Here is a 23,404-nt window from a genome sequence, read left to right as displayed (position 1 = left end):
ATTTAAAACGAGGCCTGCATTGCTAAGCTGCGTAAACACGTACTCTAGAGCCTGCATATGTTCTTCCCACGTTTTAGATAGGATCATTAGGTCGTCTAGGTAAACCGCGATGTTAAAAGAGGCCTTATCACGAAATATGTGGTCCATTATTTTGTGAAAAGTAGAGGGACCATTACAAACTCCGAAGGGCATAACCTTATATTCGAATTTGCCAAAAGGTGATACGAAAGCAGTTTTACTTGACTCTCAGGGTCCATGGGGATTTGGAAATAACCCGATTTTAGGTCAAGAGTAGTGATATAAGTTGGTTTGCCTAAATTGCGAATGGTTCCTGCTATGTCCGGCAGAGGATAAGGGTCTTTAATGGTAACCTTGTTGACCGCCTTAAAGTCAATACACATCCTCCACCCCCTTCTTTCTTAGGTATTAGGTGTATGTTTGAAGACCAAGGGCTACGAGAAGGTTGAATAAGCCCTTCTCTTAGTAATTTATCTACATGCTCTTTAATGATCTTTTTCTGAGCGGGCGAAAACTTTTTATAGTAAGCCTGTACAGGTTTGGCATCCCCGGTGTCTATGATATGTGAGCCTACTGTAGTTCTACCATTATTTCCAGATATAAGCCTTGGAAATTTCCCTAGGAGACCAGATAGTTGCTGCTGTTGGATAGCGGATATAGTCCCAGTGTCAATAGCGTTAGCAATAATTTGTTTGACATCTAGCTTTTCACTAGCCGATAAATTAAAGGAGGAGCTTCGACCATTTGAAATTCATGGTTATCAAGCCGTAAGTGTCGGTTCGGATAATCGATAACAGCCTGATGTAATAAGAAAAAGTCATGTCCCAAGATGAAATCACAATATAAAGTGGGGACTAGATGGAATGTATGACTAAATTTCAGGCCTTCTACTTTAAAGTGTAAGTCAACTTTGCCTTTTGTAAAGAAATAATGACCATTAGGCATAAAAACACAATCATCCGTAAATGTGGGAGTCTTTTCAGTTCCGACAAGCTTAAAATAAGTTTCTAAAGCTACAAAAGAAGCCTCAGCCCCACCATCTAATCTGGCGAAGTAAACAAAAGAGGGTTGAAGAGATTGGGGAATAGTTAATGGAAGTGCAAAAGACGGTACATGTCCTTTTCCTGCACTACCACATGAAATATGCCTTCTACTAATAGGTGTCTTAAAATGAAGGGAATGTCTCTTACGGCAACAGGAGTTTCCCTTACTCGTCCCTTTGCGTTTCAGTTTTCCGCAAGCTCAGGACAATTAGGCCTAATATGCCCTGGCGTACCACAATGGTGGCACTTCAAGTTCCAATGGCGACTCGGACCAGCCCTCAGGTTTTCCACTTTTACTGGAATAGGTTGAGGTAGTACGGGCCTATTCATGGGAGCAGGTGGGGCAGCTAATTTTACCCTTCTTTCAACCCGTTCAGCGACCCTCAATAAGTCAGCTATGGTGGTAAAACCTCGCGTTAAATGAACACTGAGAGAAGACCTCATGTTTTCTACTAAAAAATGAACTAATTTATGTTCAGGAATTGGATCCCTTAAAGTTATATACATAAAACTCCAAAGGGTTAATTTAAGCTACTACCGGTTCATTCTGAGTTTGCTTAGTTCTTAATATCTCTATTTCAAGTTCTTGTTCATCTACGAGTGGTAAAAAGGTTTCTCGGAACTTTCTCTTAAGCCTATCTAACCTATCAATATATTGGCACTGGTCTTGCCTATACCAATCGAGGGCTCGGTTACGTAAGCATATCGGTATAATTCGCAGAACCTCTGCGTCAGTTAGATTATGGATGTTTTGATATATGTCTAGGTTAAATATAAATTCCATTACCTCCCGTTTATCCCCAGAGAAAGAAAATGAAGGATTGGGCAAGGCCCGCCTAGCAGGAGGGGTTTGAGCCGAAAGTCCTGGTTGGCCTGCGAGATTGGAAAAATAAGTATTCATCACTTGAATTAGGTTATCTAATTGATCATTGCGGGTAGGTGTAGGAGTGGTAATATTTTGTCCTCCAGTAGGTACAAGTTGGGCAGAGATGGTCGGCCTAGGAGTAGAAATTCCTCCCATGGCTACAGTGGTATTACGGGGGGTCCTATAACTAAATTTTGGACAGGTTATTGGGTTAAACATTTGAGGAGTTATAGTGGAATAGGGAGTGGATTGACTAAAGCGAGCTCTGATTGGCCCTACCCCAGAGGTCAGGCCTCCGAAGGTAGCTAAACCAGTGCCCTCCCCAGTCGGAACCTCTCTATTAGTAGTTTTATTTGAAAGTAATCGGAAATCTCGAGCCCCAAATGATAGAGAAGGGGTAAAAGTTGTGTTCAACGGCTGAGTTGTACTCACGATACCAGGCTCGTTTAATAGGGGGCATCCCTTGGCGTTACACCCGCGAAGGTAAATCCGGCACGGTCCCGCAGGCTTCGTTCCTCTACCCGAGGCCTCCTGTTGACTGGTGATATTAGGAGCTGTCCAGATCAGGTTATTCCAGCTGGGGGTGATCGGTGATCTTTCCCGTTGCTTCTTGGCCTGTTCTTCAGTAGTACTTAGAGGATGAAGTGTGGCTGATGGTAAAGTAGTGTTAGGGTACAGTCCCTCCTTTGTTCCTCCCGTGGCGCCAAGTAATGAAGAATCTCGTAAGAGCGGTGGTCGGAAGTAGACCGTTGAAAAGCGAAGGTGGCCGTCCGTACCCGCATCGTCTGGGTCGAATAGAGCTTTGTCGGGTGACGAAGGTTCGGAAGGCGGCCGGGTATCTCGCCATTGGGCCATTGCGGATAAGTTATTAGAAATGATTAATAATAATAATAGAGAAAATAAGTGCTTCATTGACGAGCTATTAGTATATATTTACCAAAGATAAACTATATATTTAGTATGTTTCACAATAAAAAATTATTAACCTACAGGCAAGAATGTTAAGCCTAAAAGAGCACATGGACATTCCCTTTCGGGCCCCAGTTCGGGTGCCATTTTTTATTTCTGTAACCGATATTCAGCCAAGGGAAAAACCAAATAAAATCACCTTATTTCAAAAAAATAAAGTCTTTATTTGGGGGGCCGCAAGGAAATACAAAGTGAATTCAGTTTATCTATCAACGGTTGCTTAGTACATAGTCGAAAACAGTGACAAAATCAACAATTAACATTACCAGAGAGGAGAGAGCCATTTTATTGCTGCTGAGACAGGCTTGTTGTAACTAGTGGCAGGGATGACTACCACGGCAAAAAATATCTTGTAGAGAAAAAAAGCAGTGCTGCCATGGAAGTCTGGCGAGCTACTCTGGTGGACTGCCGACTAACCGTCGAGTCAAAACGCTAAAAAACAAATGCGACCCTGCCGCTCGGACTAGAGTTTATATAGGGTAAATAAGGTGGTTCTCGCCTCTCTGGCGCCATCTCTCTGGAGTGGGGATAAAGAAAGTAAATAAATAATAATGTAGGAATAGGAGTGTCAGGCTGTCCTAGTGGCAAAAGCCACTACGCCTAGGGTAAGTTAGGTTTTATACATTAGGGCATCCGTTGCAAACTAACACGAAAAGACCCATATCCCCTTCCTCGAATAGAAGAAATGCTATGTAGAATGAAAAAGACTAATACACGGTTCCGTCTGATCCCTTCGACGGTCGGCTTTACATTTTTTATTTTTTCTTCTCAAGTGTTTTGAGGGCCCTCGTTTATTTTGTTTTTCATCCGCGCAACCGGCCCCGCTTTTTCGTTTTCTTTTTGGGGGAGGATGCAACGGTTCGGGCGCCCTCCGCGAGAGGCCGCCACGATCCGTGCAAGGTTCATCAAGTTACGATGACCGCTTGGGGGGGCTAGTTTTAAAAGCGCTGGTGCCACGCGATTCAAGGCAGTGTGCGTGGTTCACCTTTCACCGATCGCGCTCCGTTATTTTCGTTCCTGAAAAGATTTTTCTACCACGATGAACTCCGCCTACGGTCGTCTGGAGATTGACGGGTTAGACTATATCGTAAGTGGATAGAACCATTAAAATTCTTTTTGTTCTAATTCTAATTCAATTCAATAAAGGTTAATATTGAAAACAGATCCTTTTATGTCGTTATTCCAATAAGTTAAGCCTAACCAGGAACAGAGTCCGATTAATAATAGATATGTAACCGTTGGTCTCGAACTACTCGTGAGATTACTAAAATAAGAGTAGAGACCGGTTACAAGGTTAGTTAATAAAAAGAACTATTGAGTTCCCATCTAATATCATTTTTCTCTGAGCTGCTCTCAACTAGCACTTTATGGGGTGAAATGCCACAAGAGAGCTTTCCTCCTATTAGAATTGTCTTGCTTCCATAGAATTAATTTATTACAGTTATTTGAATAACAGCAAGTGAAATACTATTTTCCAGATATATTTGAAAGTAAATTCACCTGTGACTGCCAGTGTTGCGTTAAGATTTTTTTAAGAAAAACAACAACTTAGTTACATAAATAGTATTTTATACACAATAATCATTGATGAAAATAGGTATTACTCTTATCTGATACATTAAGTACATTTAACAGTATGAATAAAAAAGTTTGTTTAATATAAGTCTGAATATATTCAATACAAAAAAACTGATTAGTAATCCATGTACCAAAACAATTTGGTATAAAAACAGGAATATTATTTCTGGTATGTTTCTAAAAACGATGAATAAATATAAGGAACAATATTACGTAGTTGCACTTTCACATAATGGATCAAGTTCCTTATTATGCCTTCTGTAAAGGCAATAGTGTTGAATCATGAACAGGATATCAAATAGGATTGAGAAAAATCCTAAACCAAACTTTGTAGGATTTCCAAAGAGTGACTCCCAGTCATCTGAGGAGATAAAAGTTCTCTTGTTAAAAAGATTTAAAGACAGCCTTAAAACAATACCAGAAAAAACAAATGATACACAAATCAATGAGGAAAGATCTGGTTTTTGGTTAAATAAATTATCTTAACCATTTGTCTAGCACAACCTAGGAATAAGGGCTTCAGATTGAGGCGGGTGGCTTATATATTAGATCTGATTAAATGAGCAAAAACCCTTTGTTGGAAAACCTATCGCTTTGAAAATAAACCCATGGAAAAAACTATTGTCTCTTAAAAACCAGCAATCTAAATAACTTGTTCCTAAAAAACTTGTTGAAAGGGGCTTAAAAATTTTAACTTCGGGGATAACTTTTATCTTTTGATTTACAAAAGGGTCTCTAGAAATTCAGTGAGTGAAACTTCATGCTTTGCTAGCTTTAGAAAATAAGTTGGTTACAAAAATACTACTACCCCCCCCCACCTGTTCTTACCCTTAATAAAATGCTGGTTGTCATGGTTTATTAATGTGCATACTAAGAACAGTGGAAAAACTTAACTAACACCTCTCAGAAAAGCTACTTATTAATAGTAATTGAATAAACTTCATAAATGACATTCAAATAAATATTTAAAACAATTAACTATAAAATTAAATATCTATAACTTACTATAGTTATATGCTATGACGAACATTTGCAGCATGCTTAGTGTTCCTCCAGTGAAATCTAGAATTATATTTCCGATACTCCATCCGTCTGTTGACTTTCGTCGAAAATTAAAGTACGCCTGCAAATAAAGTACTAGTCAAACAAAAGTAAATCAGAATCAGATATCCTGTTGGGGCAAAAACGAGGCCATGTAGAGGTTAGAACACGTTTAGTAAATAAGTTAAATGTGATATACATTATTTACAGAAGACTAAACGAACTAAGCTAAGAGGAATCATCTCAAAAACTAGTTACCTCGCCATTCCAATAACAATCTGATAAGCACATGTCTGCCAGACCAGACAACAAAAAAACCCTTCCACGAAATAAGGTCACATGACCCACCTCCAAAAAACAAATCTTATCTTATCTGATAAACAAACCTAAACTCTTTAATCAAAGACAAATTAATATTATACTCAACATATCCTACATTATAATTGAGGGCTTAATCTGATTTTGAAGTAAGGTTTCTTGTTATTAAAGGAAGTAGGAAAGAAATTAAAAATAACTTGTTAACTTCACTAGCATCCATCACCCCTAGCTTCGGTTAAATGTGGTGCCAGAAATGGGAAATTCATTGATCCATCATAAATATGAAAGTTCATAACCCTAATTACTAGAACCACTGTTACCACAAGACGTGCTTGTAGAAAGCACAAAAGGAAAGGGAGAAACACAACCATATTACTTAAATGTTTTAAAATAGTAGTTAATAGCGAGCAGTCAATCTCAAAAGAATTTGAAAAAGCCATATAATTAACTCTAGAAAATGGATAACGAAGAGAACAGCCAAAAGATGTTTGAACCCTTTTTCAATACTGGGGGGACGAAATTTTCTGTAATTAGGCCTTCAATTTTTGGGGGCACCAGAAGTGGTGGAAAACTTCAGGAAGGAAAAGATTTGTAGGGAAAAGGAGAAATGAGAGAAAACAATGGTATTACATTTGACGTTAATTAACATTTAACCTACCATCAGTGGAGGAATCAATGGGGTAAAAAGTCTTAAAATAATTTTGTCCTCTTAACATAAAAAAAATTATGAAGAGAAACAAACCTGTGGAATGTATTTTATAATAGTAATTCCCAGCTTGCAATACGAGAAGTAATAGAGAAATGTCAGCCATGGTTCATATTTGTTAACCCCAGTCCAGGTAACAATGAGAAATATTACGCCAGCTCCCCAAACCAGAGAAAGAATGGCTTTAGCTGTGTTTGAAACCCTTTGGTCATCTCTCTACAAGAAACATTTTGAAGAGATCTTTGTTATGTATATATTTAATTTCTATATAAAATTTTATTTTATTATATCTATTTATGGTCCCATAAACTAAATTTTGTTGTAGTTCCAAAATGCCACTCTGATATCATTTAATTAAAAAAGATTTAATCAATGAAAAATTCTGAGGTACTGTCGTATACTTGAAATTAATTCTTCCTATTTCTATTTGTTAAGGAATATCAGTATTTGATTAGCATACTCTTGTTTTATACAGATAACACACCATTTATCTTTTTTGATCACATAAAATTTGTTCGTCCTATCTGAATAATTTATTGATTGGCTCTTTAAATTAAAAAATCAGTTAATCAAACAACTAACCACTACAGATTTTAGAACAATATTATGTTGCCTAATTAATAAATAATAAAAACCTTTCTCTAAAGGTTTTTATTTTAGGCTAGCCCTTACCAAAAAATAAGTGGTCTAGGAAATACTTTTAGTTGGTATTTGAGACAAATACCAACTTTAAACCAACTAAATACCAACTTAAAACCTACTTAAAACCAACTTACAAATAATGTCATTTTCTGACCACTAAAAACTAACTAAATACCAACTTAAAGAAAAAGGCATTTTCCCACCAACTTAAAACCAACTTAACTAGTTTACTGAAATATGCTGACCACTTAAAACCAACTTAATATCAACTTAAATGTGAATAGAATACCAACTAAAAACCAACTTTTTTTTGGTAAGGGCTAAAGCTATTTTTTGTATAGCTTTTTCAAATGTTTACTTTCTTATCTGAGATATCAGATAAGAAACATTATAAATTTGATTTATGAAATTCACTGAATGCTTATTTTCATCCGTTAACCAACTGTTCTGTTATCTGCAGGTAGTTTATAAAATGTGTTAATTATCATGATACAGTTGAAAAATCTTGGTGTTATCAAACAAAATAACAGATAACCTATCTACCGCAGTTGCTTTTTGCAAAAAAAAAAACACACTAACCAGATTGAATCAACCATTACTATGCTAAAAGGGTTACAGAATAGATTGAATTTTGGGGTTGGGGAAAAGAATAGTGTTTTGGTAAATTAAGCTAAATTTTTAAACAATTCTGTGAACTTTAAATGGAATAACACAGAATTAATGGGAAATATAAAACTATCTGGATTGGCTGAGAGGGAACAATAGTCTCTCCTTGTAAACCCTTCAAGTTACCTTGGAAATTGTTCATTACCACTTCCTATATTTATAAATTTATAAAAAAAACTAACCTCATAAATGAAGCATTGTATGATTTGAAGCAGAGAAGCAAAGGCAGCGTGAACTCCAAAAACAACATCATTGATTTCCACTGGTATGACACCTCCACGATGATTACTCAGATACTCTTCCTATTATAATATTAAAAAATATTTTCCATACATCAAACTGTCCTATAAATTTCTTTTTTAGTATTTCTTTCATTTGATAATAATCAGAGCCGGGATGAATCACGCAGGTGACTTATAGAGATGATAACTTAGTTTACTTATTTTATGTTCTACCACTAAATTATTGCCAAGCAGATTAATTTACCTGTGTTTTAGACCTACACAAAATGATATTTGAAATTGCACTCCATTTCCAGAATAGCGGGTACAATTGGGATTAGCTCTATCATCAGGGTTTATACAAAATTTCCGGAATTAATTTACCTGACCATTTTTTTAGAATAAATGAATGGTTTGAAGTAAAATCTTTAAAAAATTCAATATGCATTTTTAATACATCTTTATAAAATTTATTTGCCTAATTTTTTAGGATCATCCCTGACCCAGACTTTTACAATAATTTTCCCTGACCCAGACTTAATGGAATAATTTTCCATTTCCCCGACTTTTCCAGGTCGTACTAACCCTGTACCTATTCTAGATGGCACTCTGGGTAAAGAATACAAATTGCGCCCCTTAGTAAAAAATCCCAAAATGGTGTAAATTGGAATTCCCATACTTTATTTGAACAATAATAAATAAAATTATTCAACACCTTAATAAGAATGTATTTATTTATACTCAGGGAGAATGAATATGTCGAGATTATTTTAAGCGTTTCCCCAATTCCACCCGTTGGGGCCCCCGGTATGCTCCTCCACTTAAATAAAATCAAAAAATACTGCAATCTCATTGGTTCTTAAAAACTAAGTTTCTCAACGCGATTATAGCTGTTGCGAGGATGCAAAAAATAAGACCCCCTCCCCCCCCTAGCGTGACGGGGTTAGGGCCTCAACGTGTCTGTCGATTGTCTGGACACATTCATTCACCCTTAGTATAAATAAATACATTCTTGACCTTAATTAATGTTCATAAGCATGTTTCAAATAGAGCAAGATTTTTTTAAATAATCACAAATAGTGAAATAGCTGGAGGAAGTAAATATATTAGGCTTTAAATTAGTTAACTCATTAAATTTAATATTACCTGAACGATTGGAGAAAAATAAAGTCCAAGGTTGAAAAATGAGTAAGCTAAAAATCCTGTGATATTCAGCGCCAAAAAATCAAAATTCAAGCCCACAACACTAGAAAAAACGTTTTAGTCAGAGAAAAAAAATTATAATAAACTTGGTCAGCAAATGTGTTAATTTTGAAAGAAACTCCCTTACCAAAAAATAAGTTGGATTTCGGTTTGTATTTAGTTTGTATACACATTATTAGTTGATATTGAGTTGGTATTAAGTAGGCTCAAGTTGTCAGCATATTTCAAGGTACTATTAAAGGGGTAATAAGTTGTTATTCAGTTGGTAGGAAAATACTGCTTTTGCTAAGTTTATAATAGTTGGTTTTTAGTAGTCAGGAAATTACATAATATTTTTAAGTTGAATTTTCCCTAGTAGGATTTAAGTTGCTTTTAAGTAGTTAAATGTAAATGTTGATTCTGGTTTAGTTGGAAATAAGTTGATTAATAAAGAGGAATTAAGTTATTTTTAAGTAGGCATTTGTCCCAAATACAAACTGAAAACCAAGTTGATATACAAGTTGTCCTAAGTGGTTTTTAGCCAACTTATTTTTTGGTAAGGGAGCTAAGTCAGCAAATTAATTTTAAAGGGATCCAACAGCCTCGTAAGTGATCAACAAACCTCCCCCTGTTAACTAATTTAGGGAAAAAGTACTGGTAGAGAATGGAGGAATAGACTATTAATTCACCAGGTTTGTATAACGCTATTCGCCTTTAATAAGGAAGGTCAAAAATAGAATAAGGACAAGCTGAGGGTACACGTGTTTTTACCCTTACATGTCTGATGGAACCATTTCATCAAAACAAATAACTTAGTATTTGAGAAAACATTTATACATATACAGAACATACGCTAGAAAACCAATTTGAAATAATTTCCAAGCGATACCAAAAATTTTGGTTTCTTACCTTTTTCTTTTAAAGTTGCTGTAAGCTTGAGGATAAAAAGAAACAGACCATGCTACAAAATATATCCATCCTACAACAGCACTGAATACCTCCAGGGAATAAACATATATGACTGATACACGGACAAATGCATTTGTTGTGCTGCAATACAAATAAAAAATAACCCATTAAAAACTTTATACTTTCTAATCAGTGCTTCATGTAGTGTCATAGGCTAAGCCCGGCCTTAAAACAGGAGTCATATTATTTGATATCACAGATCAAGAGGCACACACAACACGATACTGTGACCACCATGAGCATCTTAATGTTATGGTTAACATAAAAACTGAACATGCCAATGAAAATCAGCCATAGCCCTAAGTAACCTACGAATTTTATGAGGTCAATTCATCAGGAAATAGGTGGTGTTGCAAATCAACTTGACTGTACAAAGATAAAAAAAACTAGAGAAATATTGGTCTATTTTCTAAAAAATATTTTTTGTTGACCCTTCATTAATCCTAAGTTAACAGGATCTGCTCAATTTAAGGTATCTTATTTAATTAGTTGCCTTGTAATTTAATTTAATTTTTTTTCAGTTTTACCATGGTTAAACAGATTAAAAATCAATTTAATAGTGTCTTAACTTTACATTTTTTCTTTGCAAAATTATAACATGCTATATCTTGAGTTAGTATATTTTTCTAAAATGATATTTCAAAAATTATTTAAATAATGTAATATAAATATTTTTGTTTCATTTTACTATTTAAATAACAAAAGAATGATTTGAAAATTAAGCATTACCTTCAGAACATTTCAGATGTACAGAAAATAAATATAGTTTTGAATTTATCATTTCAACTTACCACCAATTATCTTAAATGTAGTTAAAAAAAGTTTAAAAGGTGGTAAAAAATTTTAAATCTTTAAAATAATTGAAAATTATGGAATAGGTTAAAATTTATCTGCTGTTTCAGTGTTTATCTAGAAAATAAAGTGAACTTTATAGCTCTACATAATTTGCTTCAAGAGATACTCTGGGGATGAAAATAAGGTTCAAAGTTAAATTTTGTAAAATAACTATTATTGTATCCTGAAAACAGCTAGGTGGATCTTTCTGAAAACTGGAAATCTACGGGGATAGTTTTGGACAGGGTGGGACAATGTGTCCTGAACTTGCCCACTAGTTAATTCTAATTAAAAAAAATAGATTTTAATAGGATTATATTTCTAAAAAGTATAGGACTTTATAAGATAATACCAAATTATAGGATTTTATAGGACCATATATGCTATTTCATTTACTAACTTAATGTATTTAGAAACAAGATCTATATTTAGTTATATAAATCTTTGATTTTTACTTAAAAAGTAGAAACTATTTAACCATGTTATCACAAAAATATACTAGTAACCATGTTAACAATAACCAAAGCATAGAATAGAATGACTTTGTATAGGAATTTCACTGACAATTGTGAGTGGCGGGATTTAAAATGGGCAAAATATCAAAATTATAGGATTTTATAGGAGTGGATTTAGCTAAAAATAGGATGTTATAGGACATTATGAAAATATAGGATTTTATAGGAATTGTAGGACTTCTGGGGGCCCTAAGATTTTATCACCCATTCCTAAGTGTTATGCCTTACATTAAACTATTTGTTGAACACCTAATTAGATCATAACAATCATGACAGTGAGATCAAATGAAATATTAGATGGTTTGTTTTTCCCCCCCATGATGATAAATTTCAAATTGAAGTATCACACAACCAAGTTACTATTTTTCAAATTAGGTAGACAATAAATCTAATATTATTGTTCAGTCCAACTGGCAACTTTACATTTTAAGAAACACAAATTTAAAACATTGGTAAAAAAATCAAAGGTACTCACTCTATATCTATTCCTGTAGTAGTATTACCATCAATTAGAACAGTAGTCTTACCAGCTTCAACTGGGTGAAGGGTAAAAATTAACGCAGTTTTAGAATTTCCAGGTATTACTAGATCAGGTGTTGACAAATTCACTACAGGTATATTATCAGAGCTAAATGAATAGTTTAAATATACAGCATCTTCCACTGGTTCTCTGGAAAATAAAAAATCCATAATCATTATTGTTTACGTAGTTGGAATGCTGTATGTACTAGGGCACATTCGAGATTTTTTATATTGTAGGAGAGGGATACACTATTGTCTAAAAACATTTCTCAATCAAATTTTATAATACATATGTAATGAATTGTATTTTAAAGGGAATATTACCTACAAGGTGATCTTCATGGACAACCCCTAGAATTCCTTACAAAATCCAAGAGCTTCACGTGCTTGAATTGCCATATAAATCTAGCGCCAAAGCGCGGCGGTGGCGAAAATTGGAACCATAAGGGGGTGACAAAAATCTAAGGGGTAATATTCCCTTTAAGAGCCACTCATTATTCAGAAATTAATACGTTGAAAATGATGGGCAATATTAAAGCTAAAGCTACAGCTCTGAAAATGTCATCACTAAAATTTCAATAGTGAACAAATTTGGCCAGATGGTGCTATTAACAATATTATTTGACCACACAGAAATAAATTCACCAGTAATGGCACCCACTACTAAAGCTACAGCAAGGACATCACGACTTTGATTATTATTATCTATAATGCCAAATTAGCTTGATTAAAAAAGGGTAAAAGACTTCTAGGATTATAGACAAACTGTCTTCCCTGCATGTTTCCCATACAATCTTCTACATGGGGATTAAGCTGCTTAACCTGTTAATTAATAAGAGGCTGGCAAAAAAATGCTTTATCAAACTTACTTTAGGTAGACAGAGAAGTTTTTAGTCTCATGAATTGTGAGTTTAAGATCATGAGGAGAAACATATAAATCTTGAGACACTGGAAAATTATTAAGTTATGTATTTAATACAAATATTTTAAATAATCTATGAAAGAAAAAAAATTACATACCAACAGAATGAAGTGTAAAGATTATGGCAATAAGTATACCTATATACATTTTTTAATTTAAACTTAATTGGAACGTAAAAAATATTTGTATCAAAAGAAGACTTTGACAGGGAACATAAATATTAAAAGGGGTGTTCTGTCATCAAGCTTCAGTATAAATGCTTCATAATATACAACGTTTCACTTCCAATATGTCCTAGAACTCCAAAGTCTAGGCAATAAATGTCAGATTTATACAATTTACAGCATATATAGATTACAGTTGATAACTGCTTTACTTAAAAAGTACTTTGTCAGAATGACGGCGCATTTTTTTACATTTAATAAGCCGGGAAGCTAACAGTCTATCCTAACATATCAAACCAGATAGCAGATGAGTGATGAGATGAGATGAGAGCCTACAAAAAAAAATCATAAACGTGAAACGTGCGCGCGCTGTGGCTGCTACCGCGAGTCATGTGCAATACGAAATTTTTTGTTTCTCATAAGGAAATTCTATAGTCCTCCACTCCTCCTCAAGGGCCTTAGTATCATGCGTAGTCGACTAGTCGCACTCTCGCCCTCTTTTTGAGATTTCGGAAACTCGATGCGTCAAAACAGCAGTGTTACCAAGAATGTCTAGTCTAGTTAAGGAGAATGACACGATTTTGTTCCCAGTCCTCCTAAAGCTCGAAGAGTAAGCTCTTTCCCCCGACCCGATTGAAGCACACGCTGATGTCGTTTTTCCTATGAAGCCGGAAGGTAAATTAGACCATGAAGCCCACGAATCATCTAAATAATAGCATATTGGTTCTTGATAATAGTAAATATATTCATTCTCACTAAGTATAAATAAATACATTCTGGGTGTTACTAGCGAGAAAAAGCCACTTAGCTGAAAAGATGGATGTGACCGATCAGAGACAAAAATTAAAATTCGTTGCTTACTCTAGGGAAAGTTTAAAATTTATTTACTAAGTTATCGTTGGCGCCATCTACCGATTGAGTCTACAATCTTATTAAAATATGTACCACTGTCATCCCCCTTATAAAACTTTATTCAAAGTGTGAATTGGAGTGGCCCTCATCATCTCGACTCCTTGCTTCTTTCTCCATGAGTTACCGATGGCCAATTTTCAAAAGGGCCGGGCTTTTAAAAAAGGCCCGGCCCGACCCGACCCGACCCTTACCCGTGACTGCGTACTGCGTTGGTCGTGTGAAATGTTTCGACCCTTCGGAGAGAGAGAGAGAGAGAGAGAGAGGAAGAGAGAGGGGCTGGGAGAGAGATAGACGTAATGAGTTCTGCGAGCAGCGCGACTAGCGTCTATTGACTATCATTTCAAGGTCATCTCAGTCGTCCGATTCACCTAAACTTCCTTCTTACGTTTCGTTTTGGTTTTACTTTTGATTTCACGGCGTAAAATTGCGAATAAGCCTTTCTATAAAGTCGAACTTGTTTTAATGTATCGCTTTCGTCACGAGATACATTAAAACAAGTTCGACTAGATCTTTATAAAAAGGGCAACTCGTCGAATTTTAATAGCTCTCATATAAAATACGAGAGGTCACGTGATTACGTTAGATTAATCGTGTAGTAAAATTTAGAGAGCACGCGCATATTTTGGTTTTTGTTGAGCTCGCGCGAAAACGCACGAGACCCTCTACACGGAAATATTAGGAAGTGCGCGAGCCCGTTTACGATAAAATATCAATACGCGCGTGGAACTTTTTAACAAGTTAAATAAGACATAAATAGAGTTTATGCAAGGACAGTAGATACAGGGACGAGAAAGCAGTAAAAAAATCGATTTTAAACGTGAAAAATCGATTTTAAACGTCTTCATATTCACGGGGAGTTAGATGTAAACAAACCGCGGCCATTCTTAAGACGTGGTTCACCATGGACAGTATTATTGTAGTTAGTTTTTACCATTTTGATGTTAAATTAAAAATAAAACTACGAGCGTAAATAAAAAATGCGCTTTTCGAACGTGGTTTACTCTTCTTAAAATTTAAAAAAGTCGAATTGTTGCTTTTGCTTAGGATTTCTTAAAATAAATAATTTAAGAGGAAGCATTGCGTTAATGAAACACAAGGATATACCGCTCCGGTCGAAAATCACTTTTTTAGAGTAAAGGTATGTCATGGGTACAACTATAGAAATCTCATAGGTAACTAGAATCATGGACTAAAAAATATTTGCTTCGGGCGATTGTTAAATGTGCGCTCTGGCGGTATAGTTAAGAACTAACGGAAAACTAGGGTCAAACGGGGATGAGTAAAGGGGGGGATGAACATAAAGCTAGTCCATGTGGCTACCACGTTGTGGTGCGTACAGTTTTGTTTTTCGGATTTAAATTAGTTATTGTCCATGGATTAATTCATGAATTGTCCTTCTTAATTTGAACTAAATAGAAAATGATTTTTTCTTCATAAACGTATGAAGCGATGTTTATTTCTCCACTTAAAAAAGGGAAAAAATGAATTGGATGTCGATTTTGTTTTTGGTAAGTGTTTACCAAGGCTTAATAAACAGCCTTTTTATCGCTATCAATTTCAAAATTTAGCTATTGTAATATTGATTTTATTTTGTAGATGATGATGAAGATTTAGGGTTTAGAGAATGGTTTAAAAAAACTCCACTCATATGCTGTGTCTTTAATAACTTTTACAAAATTTACAGAGTTTTTCATTTTTCCCAATAAAAATATAATCTAATGCTAAAAAACGATCATAAAACATATTATTGCAGCAAAAAAAGACCGTTGTAAAACCTGAGATAGAACCGTCTGCTACTTTTTCAAAATTCAGAAGTGATATTAAAACTACTAGATGGCGGTAGCCGTTTCCTTTTTGTGACGTTTTGACCCGAGTAAAATTCTGCCGGGGGGGGGATAAAAAGAGGAAGAGCATTTAACAAGAGTCTTTCGGAGCTCCCTATAGGAATAACATGGGAACGGGGTGTCCCTGTGTTAATTAGTCCATGCTAGAATGCTGCCACCTACGGCCGAGCTTGACGCCAGTTCGCCTTGAACCTTCAGCCAATGAGAGGCCGTAGAGTGGTTCCGCCAAGGAGGATAATAATCCTCTTTGGTTCCGCTACTATCGCGGGAGATAGGTGACGTCATTCTCTCCGGTGACATTAAATTCTTGGCAGAACCGCTCTTTGAGCTCTGATTGGCTTAGATCTGGCTATCGTCTGCCACGGAGTTTTGTTGGTTTTTGTTGAGCTCGCGCGAAAACGCACGAGACCCTCTACACGGAAATATTAGGAAGTGCGCGAGCCCGTTTACGATAAAATATCAAGACGCGCGTGATTTTCCAAATTTCAAATTACTTATTAAATTTTAGAAAATCTTTTCAAATTTCTCAAATGTTTTGGCAAATTTCTCAAATTTAATAAATCTTATGAAATTTGATGGTTTTCCGCAAATTTTTGGTGAAATCTTGCAAAAATTTGTAAATTTGAATCGAAATTTTAGCAAATCTTGAGAAAATTAACAAATTTCTACGGAAAATTTAAGAAATCTTAAAAATTTACAAATTTACAAAAAACCCCGAAGGAGAAATTTCCAAAGATACTGTAAACTATTTCTGTGATAACTGCTCACCAGAAGTATAATATGTAATATATTAATATCTTTATATATTAATATTGTAATATTACAATATCTACCCTATTAAAATACTTGTTTCCAAATTATTTATTTGCCTTAAATTACTTCTTAAAACAAATTTACCGTATAATTAGGCTTTATCTTAATAAAATCTTTTATCAAAATTTTCCACTAACTGTAAGTTATATGTTTTTTTAAAATGTCCAATGATAGACGAAATTGTCCAAAAATATACCTTCTTGTCCATAGTTTTCCTAATAGTGTCCAAAGTTAGCGAATTGGTGTCTAATTTTAAGCCTTATTGTCTTTAGTTAGCACCCCCCAGTCCAATTCAAAACTATTTTGTCCAATGTTTGACTTACTCACTTCATATCTTAAAATAATTATTGTTTTAAAAATTCACAAATTTAAATGCCAAAAAACCACAGTAAATTAAAAATGAATATTCATTATTTGTATTTCAAATCGTTTTAAAATGGTCTACTCTAAATTTGTGTTTTTAAATGGAATTTTACAAAAAGTGTCCATTCTTACCCTACATACGAAAAAAATATTTAAATAAATAAGTAAATAGAAATGAAAAATATTTACAACTTAAAACCACTAGGGTTCACGATTAATGCCGCATAGGGCGTTAAAGGCATCCAAAGTTCCACCTGTTAATAATTACGGCGGTTTTGCGTTGAGTCCGGTAGCGAGCGATTACTCTATTACCGATCGTTAGGTGTACACGATCTACGTAATCGCCAAAAGCGTTAGTCGAGAGAGATTTTGGAGAGCTCGCCGTACATTTCAGACAAAGTTGCTTTGAATAGCACGAAAGCGAAATTACAGATGTTATGGTTGTCGCCGCTCGCTAACTTCCAAATGTTTGTCAACGAGTGCTGATGGCCAGTTGAAAGAAAAACGCTCCTGGCGAAGGGGCAGTCGAAGTAACAGTGGCTAACCGTGCCCTTCGGCGGACAGAAAGGGCAAAACAAAGAATCCAAACTTTCCACAATATGGAAGAGTCGGGCCGGAGAGGGAAGCGCGAGATGTAGAGCTCTCCATTGAAAGGAGAGATCCGCCCTTGAGCTGATCGGCGAAAGTTTTTTTCCAAGCCAGGAAACACGCGAAACTAGAGTGGGGTCACACGCTGGAACAGCGGGAGGCCTACCAGGAAAGGAGCAGCTGACGCGACATTGATAAATTTCGCGGGTTATCGGTAAGCAAAAAACGGCTGATCTTGGGACCGGTACGATATTTCGGGAGGGATGAAACGTCGTCATAACGAAGAATCGTGCCGTCGACGGTCTTGAGAAAAGGTGAATTTACGAATGGAACATTTAAGAATTTTTAACAGGAAGAGAGGGTGGGCTGAATACGAAGCGGCATACGAAACCCAGACGAAAGGGCCGAAGAATAAAAAGGAATATCAGCATTTTGAGTCGAAGCGTCCGAGAGGATAGCTTCCGGAGACGGGGGACCTGGGAGTAAATGATCAAAAATGGCGGTAGAACACTTACTGTTCGGAGAGTCGCGATCGGTTGAATTTAGATTATCGCAGGTTTGCTGGACTCTGAAAGCCTGAATTTTGATATTAATATTGACGAGACCAATACCACCGGCGATAGCCTAGAGGTACAAATAATGAGATAAAACCCAATGAGTTCCCGCCCAAAGGAAATTCACTAATTTAGACTGCCAATCGTGAATAAAAGAAGGAGGGGGTGAGATAATTTTGAACCGATGCCAAAGAATAGAGGAAATGAGTTGATTAGCGAGTAGCGTTCGTCCCGAAATGGAACAAAGGTGTTTAAAATGAAGCCAGCGACCAAGAACGCGACTAAGGCGCGTGGTAAGTTCAGGCCAATTTCGAAGTTCATACTCGGGCGAGTTTCCCAGATAGAGACTGAGAAACTTGCCACCGTCAACATTGGTAGGAAAAGGAATGGTGATATTGGGTGGGTTATCACGCCACGCACCACACCAAAGAACGAAGGACTTATTGCTATTAGCTATAGCACCGGAAGAGATGGAGAAAGCGTCGAGACACCCACTCATAACGGCGATATCTGATTCGTTTCGAAGAAGACCATCAAGGTCATCAGCGAAAGTGGTATTAGTGATGTCAAAATAACCAGGGCCAGAGGGCCTACGTAAAACAGCGCGCAGGTGGCATAAGGGCGGCTCAAGAGACAAAACGAAAAGCAGCCCGGAAAGAGGGCAGCCTTGTTGAATCTAGGAGGATAAAAGTCTTCATCTCCCTAGGTCGAATGCCTCTCGCGAATGGAATTTCACGTGTGAGCGTGTTATAGGGATTTGGCAGTGAGCGTGTTATAGGGACTTGGCAGTGCTACGTCACAGTTTTTTTTTCAATAGTTTTTATCGTGGGGAGAAAAATATGACCACAATGATGGCCATGGCCAAAGCTACGGAGTGCCAAGTCTCTATTAACACGAACGCGAAAGATAGGGTCCGTGTAAACCACGTTCAGAAAATTAATGAAACTAGTCGGAATGCCGAAGCGAGCGAGCGTCTTAAAAAGGTAAGCGTGTTCAACGCGGTCGAAAGCTTTGTGAAAATCAACGTTGACAATGGCAAGTTTCTCATTTTTCAACTTCGCGAGCCTAATAAAGTCACGCAAAACCGTGAGCCGGTTATAAATACACCTCCCAGGAATTGAATAAGTCTGAGAAAGGATAATTAACTTATGACAGAATTTAGACGGTTTGCCAAAACTTTAGCGTATAGCTTAAAATCAGAATTTTTTAGGGAAATAGGGCGCCAATTAGCGAGGTTCATAAGGTCTCCCGTCTTCGGAAGGAGGGAGACGACGAAGCGTGAGAATTTTTTCCAAAAATTGGGATAAGTAAGAAGACCGTTAAATTCATCGATTAAAATGGGGCCGAGAAGGTCCCAAAACGCGATGTAATACTCAACAGGGATCCCGTCCTTGGATCAGCTACTATAGCGGGAGATAGGTGACGTCTTTCTCTCTGGTGACATTAAAATTCTTGGCAGAACCACTCTTTGAGCTCTGATTGGCTGAGATCTGGCTATCGTCTGCCACGGCGTTTGGCCCATTTGCCAGTTACACGGCAGCATTCTAGTTACCTATGAGATTTCTATGGTTGACGACCCCAGGTAGCATCGGAGAAATAGACGTAGATAAATCCGTTATTACGAAACACATCAGTGATATTTTTCGAATGCAGGACTTTGGAGATGGTCACTAAATATTCTTCAATAGTAGCGTTTCGATGAATGGAACGGATAGAAATACCTCTATCGTTTGGATTCGCTTGTTGAGAAGGTCGGTTGAACGAATACGTGTGAGGCAGTTGAAATCTCTCACTCGTTATACGCTCCGAATTAGCGGTTTCCGACGAGGCTGTGACGTCGGCCTACGATGTACTAGCAGGCTGTTCTTCCGAAGAAGGAACTGAAGCATCGATAGTAGCTGCGGCGGTGGCATCGCTTTGAGAAGTTGATGTAGTTGTATAAGTGTTTACGATAGTAAACGCAAAAGTGAGAGTAGGCTGGGATGAAGTTTCCTCTCGCGCTCCCGAAGAAAGAACAAGAAAATCTTCTTTCGCGGCGTCAGTCTTAAAGGAAAAGTCCAGGATAAAATAAACTTAATTTAAAATTGAAGGCCCAGTTTTAATTTTTTTTAAATAATTTTCATTTTGTTTAAAAACTTTCAAATAAAATATATTTACGCTTCTATAATATATAAAAACAACTAGTAGGGTGGCGCCATTTTCGTTCAGAGCCGGCTGTGACGAAAGTCCTGAATTTGCTTCTCCTTGGCTCCGAAAGTTAGAGTTGACGGCAATTTAAAATTAAATTTCATTGGCTCTGAGCCTCTGAATGGTAGAGTTGCAGCAGACGGCTTTTCAATTAGCGAGTGAGTGTATTTGTTACAATTTTATTTGGTTCTATTTACAATTAACTCGTTTAATAATTATTATAAAGAGCATTGGTTTTATGTGCGCTCACCAATTAAGACGTAGTAGAAGAGTAGCTGGTTACGAATCAGAATTTTTCACGCCAATTGAGAAGAAAAGGAGCCTAATTGTTGGTTTTTCGGAATATCTGGCATTCTCAAAAACGATCGCGAGCAGAGCGCACGCGGAGCGAGCGCGTGCATTGGGCCGTGGTTCTGTATAGGTTTATGGTTGATTGGTCAGATGATATAATATAGCCAATCGCGTAGTCATTTCGGAAACACGTCATACTACATTAAAAACGGCTAATAGGTTCGGAAGTATGTCTGTCCACAAAAACGGCATAATAAAACAATTTAATTTTAATTTTTGTATTTAAATTGGCATTTAATTGTATCATATATTATTTTTATCGCTGTTTTAAATGATGCTTTTTCACTATAAATAATAATTTAAGCAAGTTGGACTTTTCCTTTAATCAAATCCATAGGGCGAGATTTTATATTTTAATTCACACGCTCGGGCCTAAAAAACTAAAAAACTAAAAAACTAATTTTCGGGGAACAGAAAACGGTTATAAAACCGAAAATATCGGTCGAACCGAAAAAAAACTATCAAATTCGATAGCAGGATAGTTCAAGCTTCAAAATAATATAAAAATCGCCGTCCTTAGGCACTTTTAACTGTCGAAATACTTTAAAAACACGGAAAGCCGAATACGGGGAGAGTGGTGGAGAATAGTAGATACGAAATGTAACGGTAAAAGGAACCCCCTATGGACTGCATTGCAAAGGATGATGAAATTAGCGATTATGTAGATTAGTCCATTATGAAAAGGGATAAAAAAGCTAAACCCTAAACAAATTTGAAGAAATTTAAAAACTTACAAATAGCTCGTACCGATAGGTCTTTGAGAAAACAAAATGACGCGAAACTCGGACCAAATAGATCTTCGAGTGAAAAACTAAATTAAATTAAATAAATTAGCCAGAAATTCCAACTGTAGACCGGTTTCGTCCTATTTGGGACTCATCAGTATCGTGCGGGAAATCTGGCTTGCGACTATAACACCGAAAAGAGAAACTAAGCCTAAATATTAAAAATTTCAAAACGAGTAATTCGCTAATTTTATCATCCTTTGCAATGCAGTCCATAGGTGGTTCCTTTTAACGTTACATTCCGTATCTACTATTCTCCACCACTCTCCCCCTATTCGGCTTTCTGTTGCTACGCAACTCGTTTTGCAATTTTTAATGTTTAGACTTAGTTTCTCTTTTCGGTTTAATAGTCGTAAGCCAGATTTCCCGCACGGTACTGAAGTCCCAAATAGGACGAAACCGGTCTACCGTTGGAATTTCTGGCTAATTTATTTAATTTAATTTAGTTTTTCACTCGAAGATCTAATTGGTCCGAGTTTCGCGTCTTTTTGTTTGCTCGAAGACCTATCGGTACGAGCTATTAGTAAGTTTTTAAATTACTTTAATTTGTTTAGGGTTTAGCTTTTTTATCCCTTTTCATAATGGACTATTCTAAATATTCGCTAATCATCCTTTATTAATTTTTGTTCAACTCGACGGAAACACTATCTACGGTTTAATACAATACACGGAAAAAACAAACAAACAAGAAAAAGGGTGTGGTCAATCTCGATAACAGCATTCAGTAAATCTTTAGATTTGGAAAGTATAGAAACTTGCACACTTTTGGTAATTATGTCACTTTTAGTGAAATTCATTATCAGGTCGATAATATTTTTAGGTGTCAACAAAAGCGACATAATTAAGGTAAGTCTTAACAGTTTGTTCACCGATAGTGAGAAAGATAAATAAAAGATAATCCAGGAAAGTTATCTTTTACCTTTCCTCGTCTCTATTGAGAAGAGGATGAACCTGAATTAGGAACAATATTAGACCTATTATTATTATTATTATTAGCTCTTAGTAAGTTTTTAAATTTCTTCAAATTTGTTTAGGGTTTAGCTTTTTATCCCTTTTCATAATGGACTCATCTACATATTCGCTAATTTTATCATCCTTTGCAATGCAGTCCATCGGTGGTTCCTTTTGACGTAAAATTTAATAAGCTAGCTAACCTTTTCCAGTGCGTCTTTATTTCTCGAAGCTCTCACCAGGCAATAGTAGGTGGTTTTTTTTCGCTTGTTCCGGGATTTCGGAGTAGGGTAAGAATAGTAAGGCTATGACGTCATTTTACTTCGATTCTGTGTTGGCGAATAGTATGAGTCGGAGCACGGCCCCCTGCACGCGCTCACGCTGCTCGCGACGATAGCGGCCCCGGCGATCGACTGAAAATTGCGAAAGTGAAATTAGTTAACTTTTTTCCTACATCGACCTTTGGCGCTGACGTAACAACTAAGAAATGGCTGGAGTATATGGCGAAAACGTTCCAATTTTTAGAGTTTCATTAATTATTACTAATTGTGTAATTTTAGGGTTATAATTTCTTTCCGTAATCTTTAAATTACTTATTAATAAATAAGTAAAATACGTTTGGATATTTTTAAATCAAAATACGCGCCGAGAAAACCAGACAAAGAAGACGCTGTCGACGTTAATAATGTAAACAAAAGAACTAGTCATGTGTCCGCTTATCAGCTGTTGTTTTTCGATTTTATTCTTAGAGTTCTTTGATAGTAAGTTGTTTTAATATTTACAAAGTTAACTTCAATTTAAGTAAATAAGTAGTAAATGTAATGCAGATTATAAAACTAGAATATTATTTTTACAGTTAACAAAGTCAGACAATGTTGAAG

General features: G+C 36.1%; 1 protein-coding gene across 1 annotated transcript; it reads right to left on the bottom strand.

Moving 5' to 3' along the window:
• Positions 1-4,575: 4,575 nt before the first annotated feature.
• Positions 4,576-13,601, bottom strand: Ctns (lysosomal cystine transporter cystinosin). Its single transcript, XM_090165143.1, has 10 exons — positions 13,388-13,601; positions 13,110-13,320; positions 12,959-13,037; positions 12,043-12,237; positions 10,159-10,299; positions 9,214-9,313; positions 8,029-8,148; positions 6,575-6,754; positions 5,479-5,596; positions 4,576-4,834 (listed from the first exon to the last, which is right to left on the bottom strand). The coding sequence occupies exons 2-10, from the start codon at positions 13,156-13,158 to the stop codon at positions 4,683-4,685; spliced, it is 1,134 nt and encodes a 377-aa protein (XP_090021269.1). The 5' UTR covers positions 13,159-13,320; positions 13,388-13,601; the 3' UTR covers positions 4,576-4,682.
• Positions 13,602-23,404: the final 9,803 nt, after the last annotated feature.

Source organism: Leiobunum rupestre, chromosome 2, assembly GCF_980474605.1.
Source record: "Leiobunum rupestre chromosome 2, qqLeiRupe1.1.hap1, whole genome shotgun sequence".
Classification (NCBI taxonomy): domain Eukaryota; kingdom Metazoa; phylum Arthropoda; class Arachnida; order Opiliones; family Sclerosomatidae; genus Leiobunum; species Leiobunum rupestre.
The sequence above is the reverse complement of the archived record's forward strand: the minus strand, read 5'-3'. Positions and strand labels throughout refer to the sequence as shown.

What these genes read in the sequence shown, in the direction of transcription:
- Ctns (XM_090165143.1), bottom strand. Translation starts at nt 13,158, where the DNA reads ATGTATATAGGTATACTTATTGCCATAATCTTTACACTTCATTCTGTT. An exon ending in CTTTACACTTCATTCTGTTG is followed by an intron (nt 13,038 to 13,109) that starts GTATGTAATTTT and finishes ATAATTTTCCAG; the next exon opens with TGTCTCAAGATTTATATGTT. An exon ending in TACAATGCTTCATTTATGAG is followed by an intron (nt 6,755 to 8,028) that starts GTTAGTTTTTTT and finishes TGTTTCTTGTAG; the next exon opens with AGAGATGACCAAAGGGTTTC.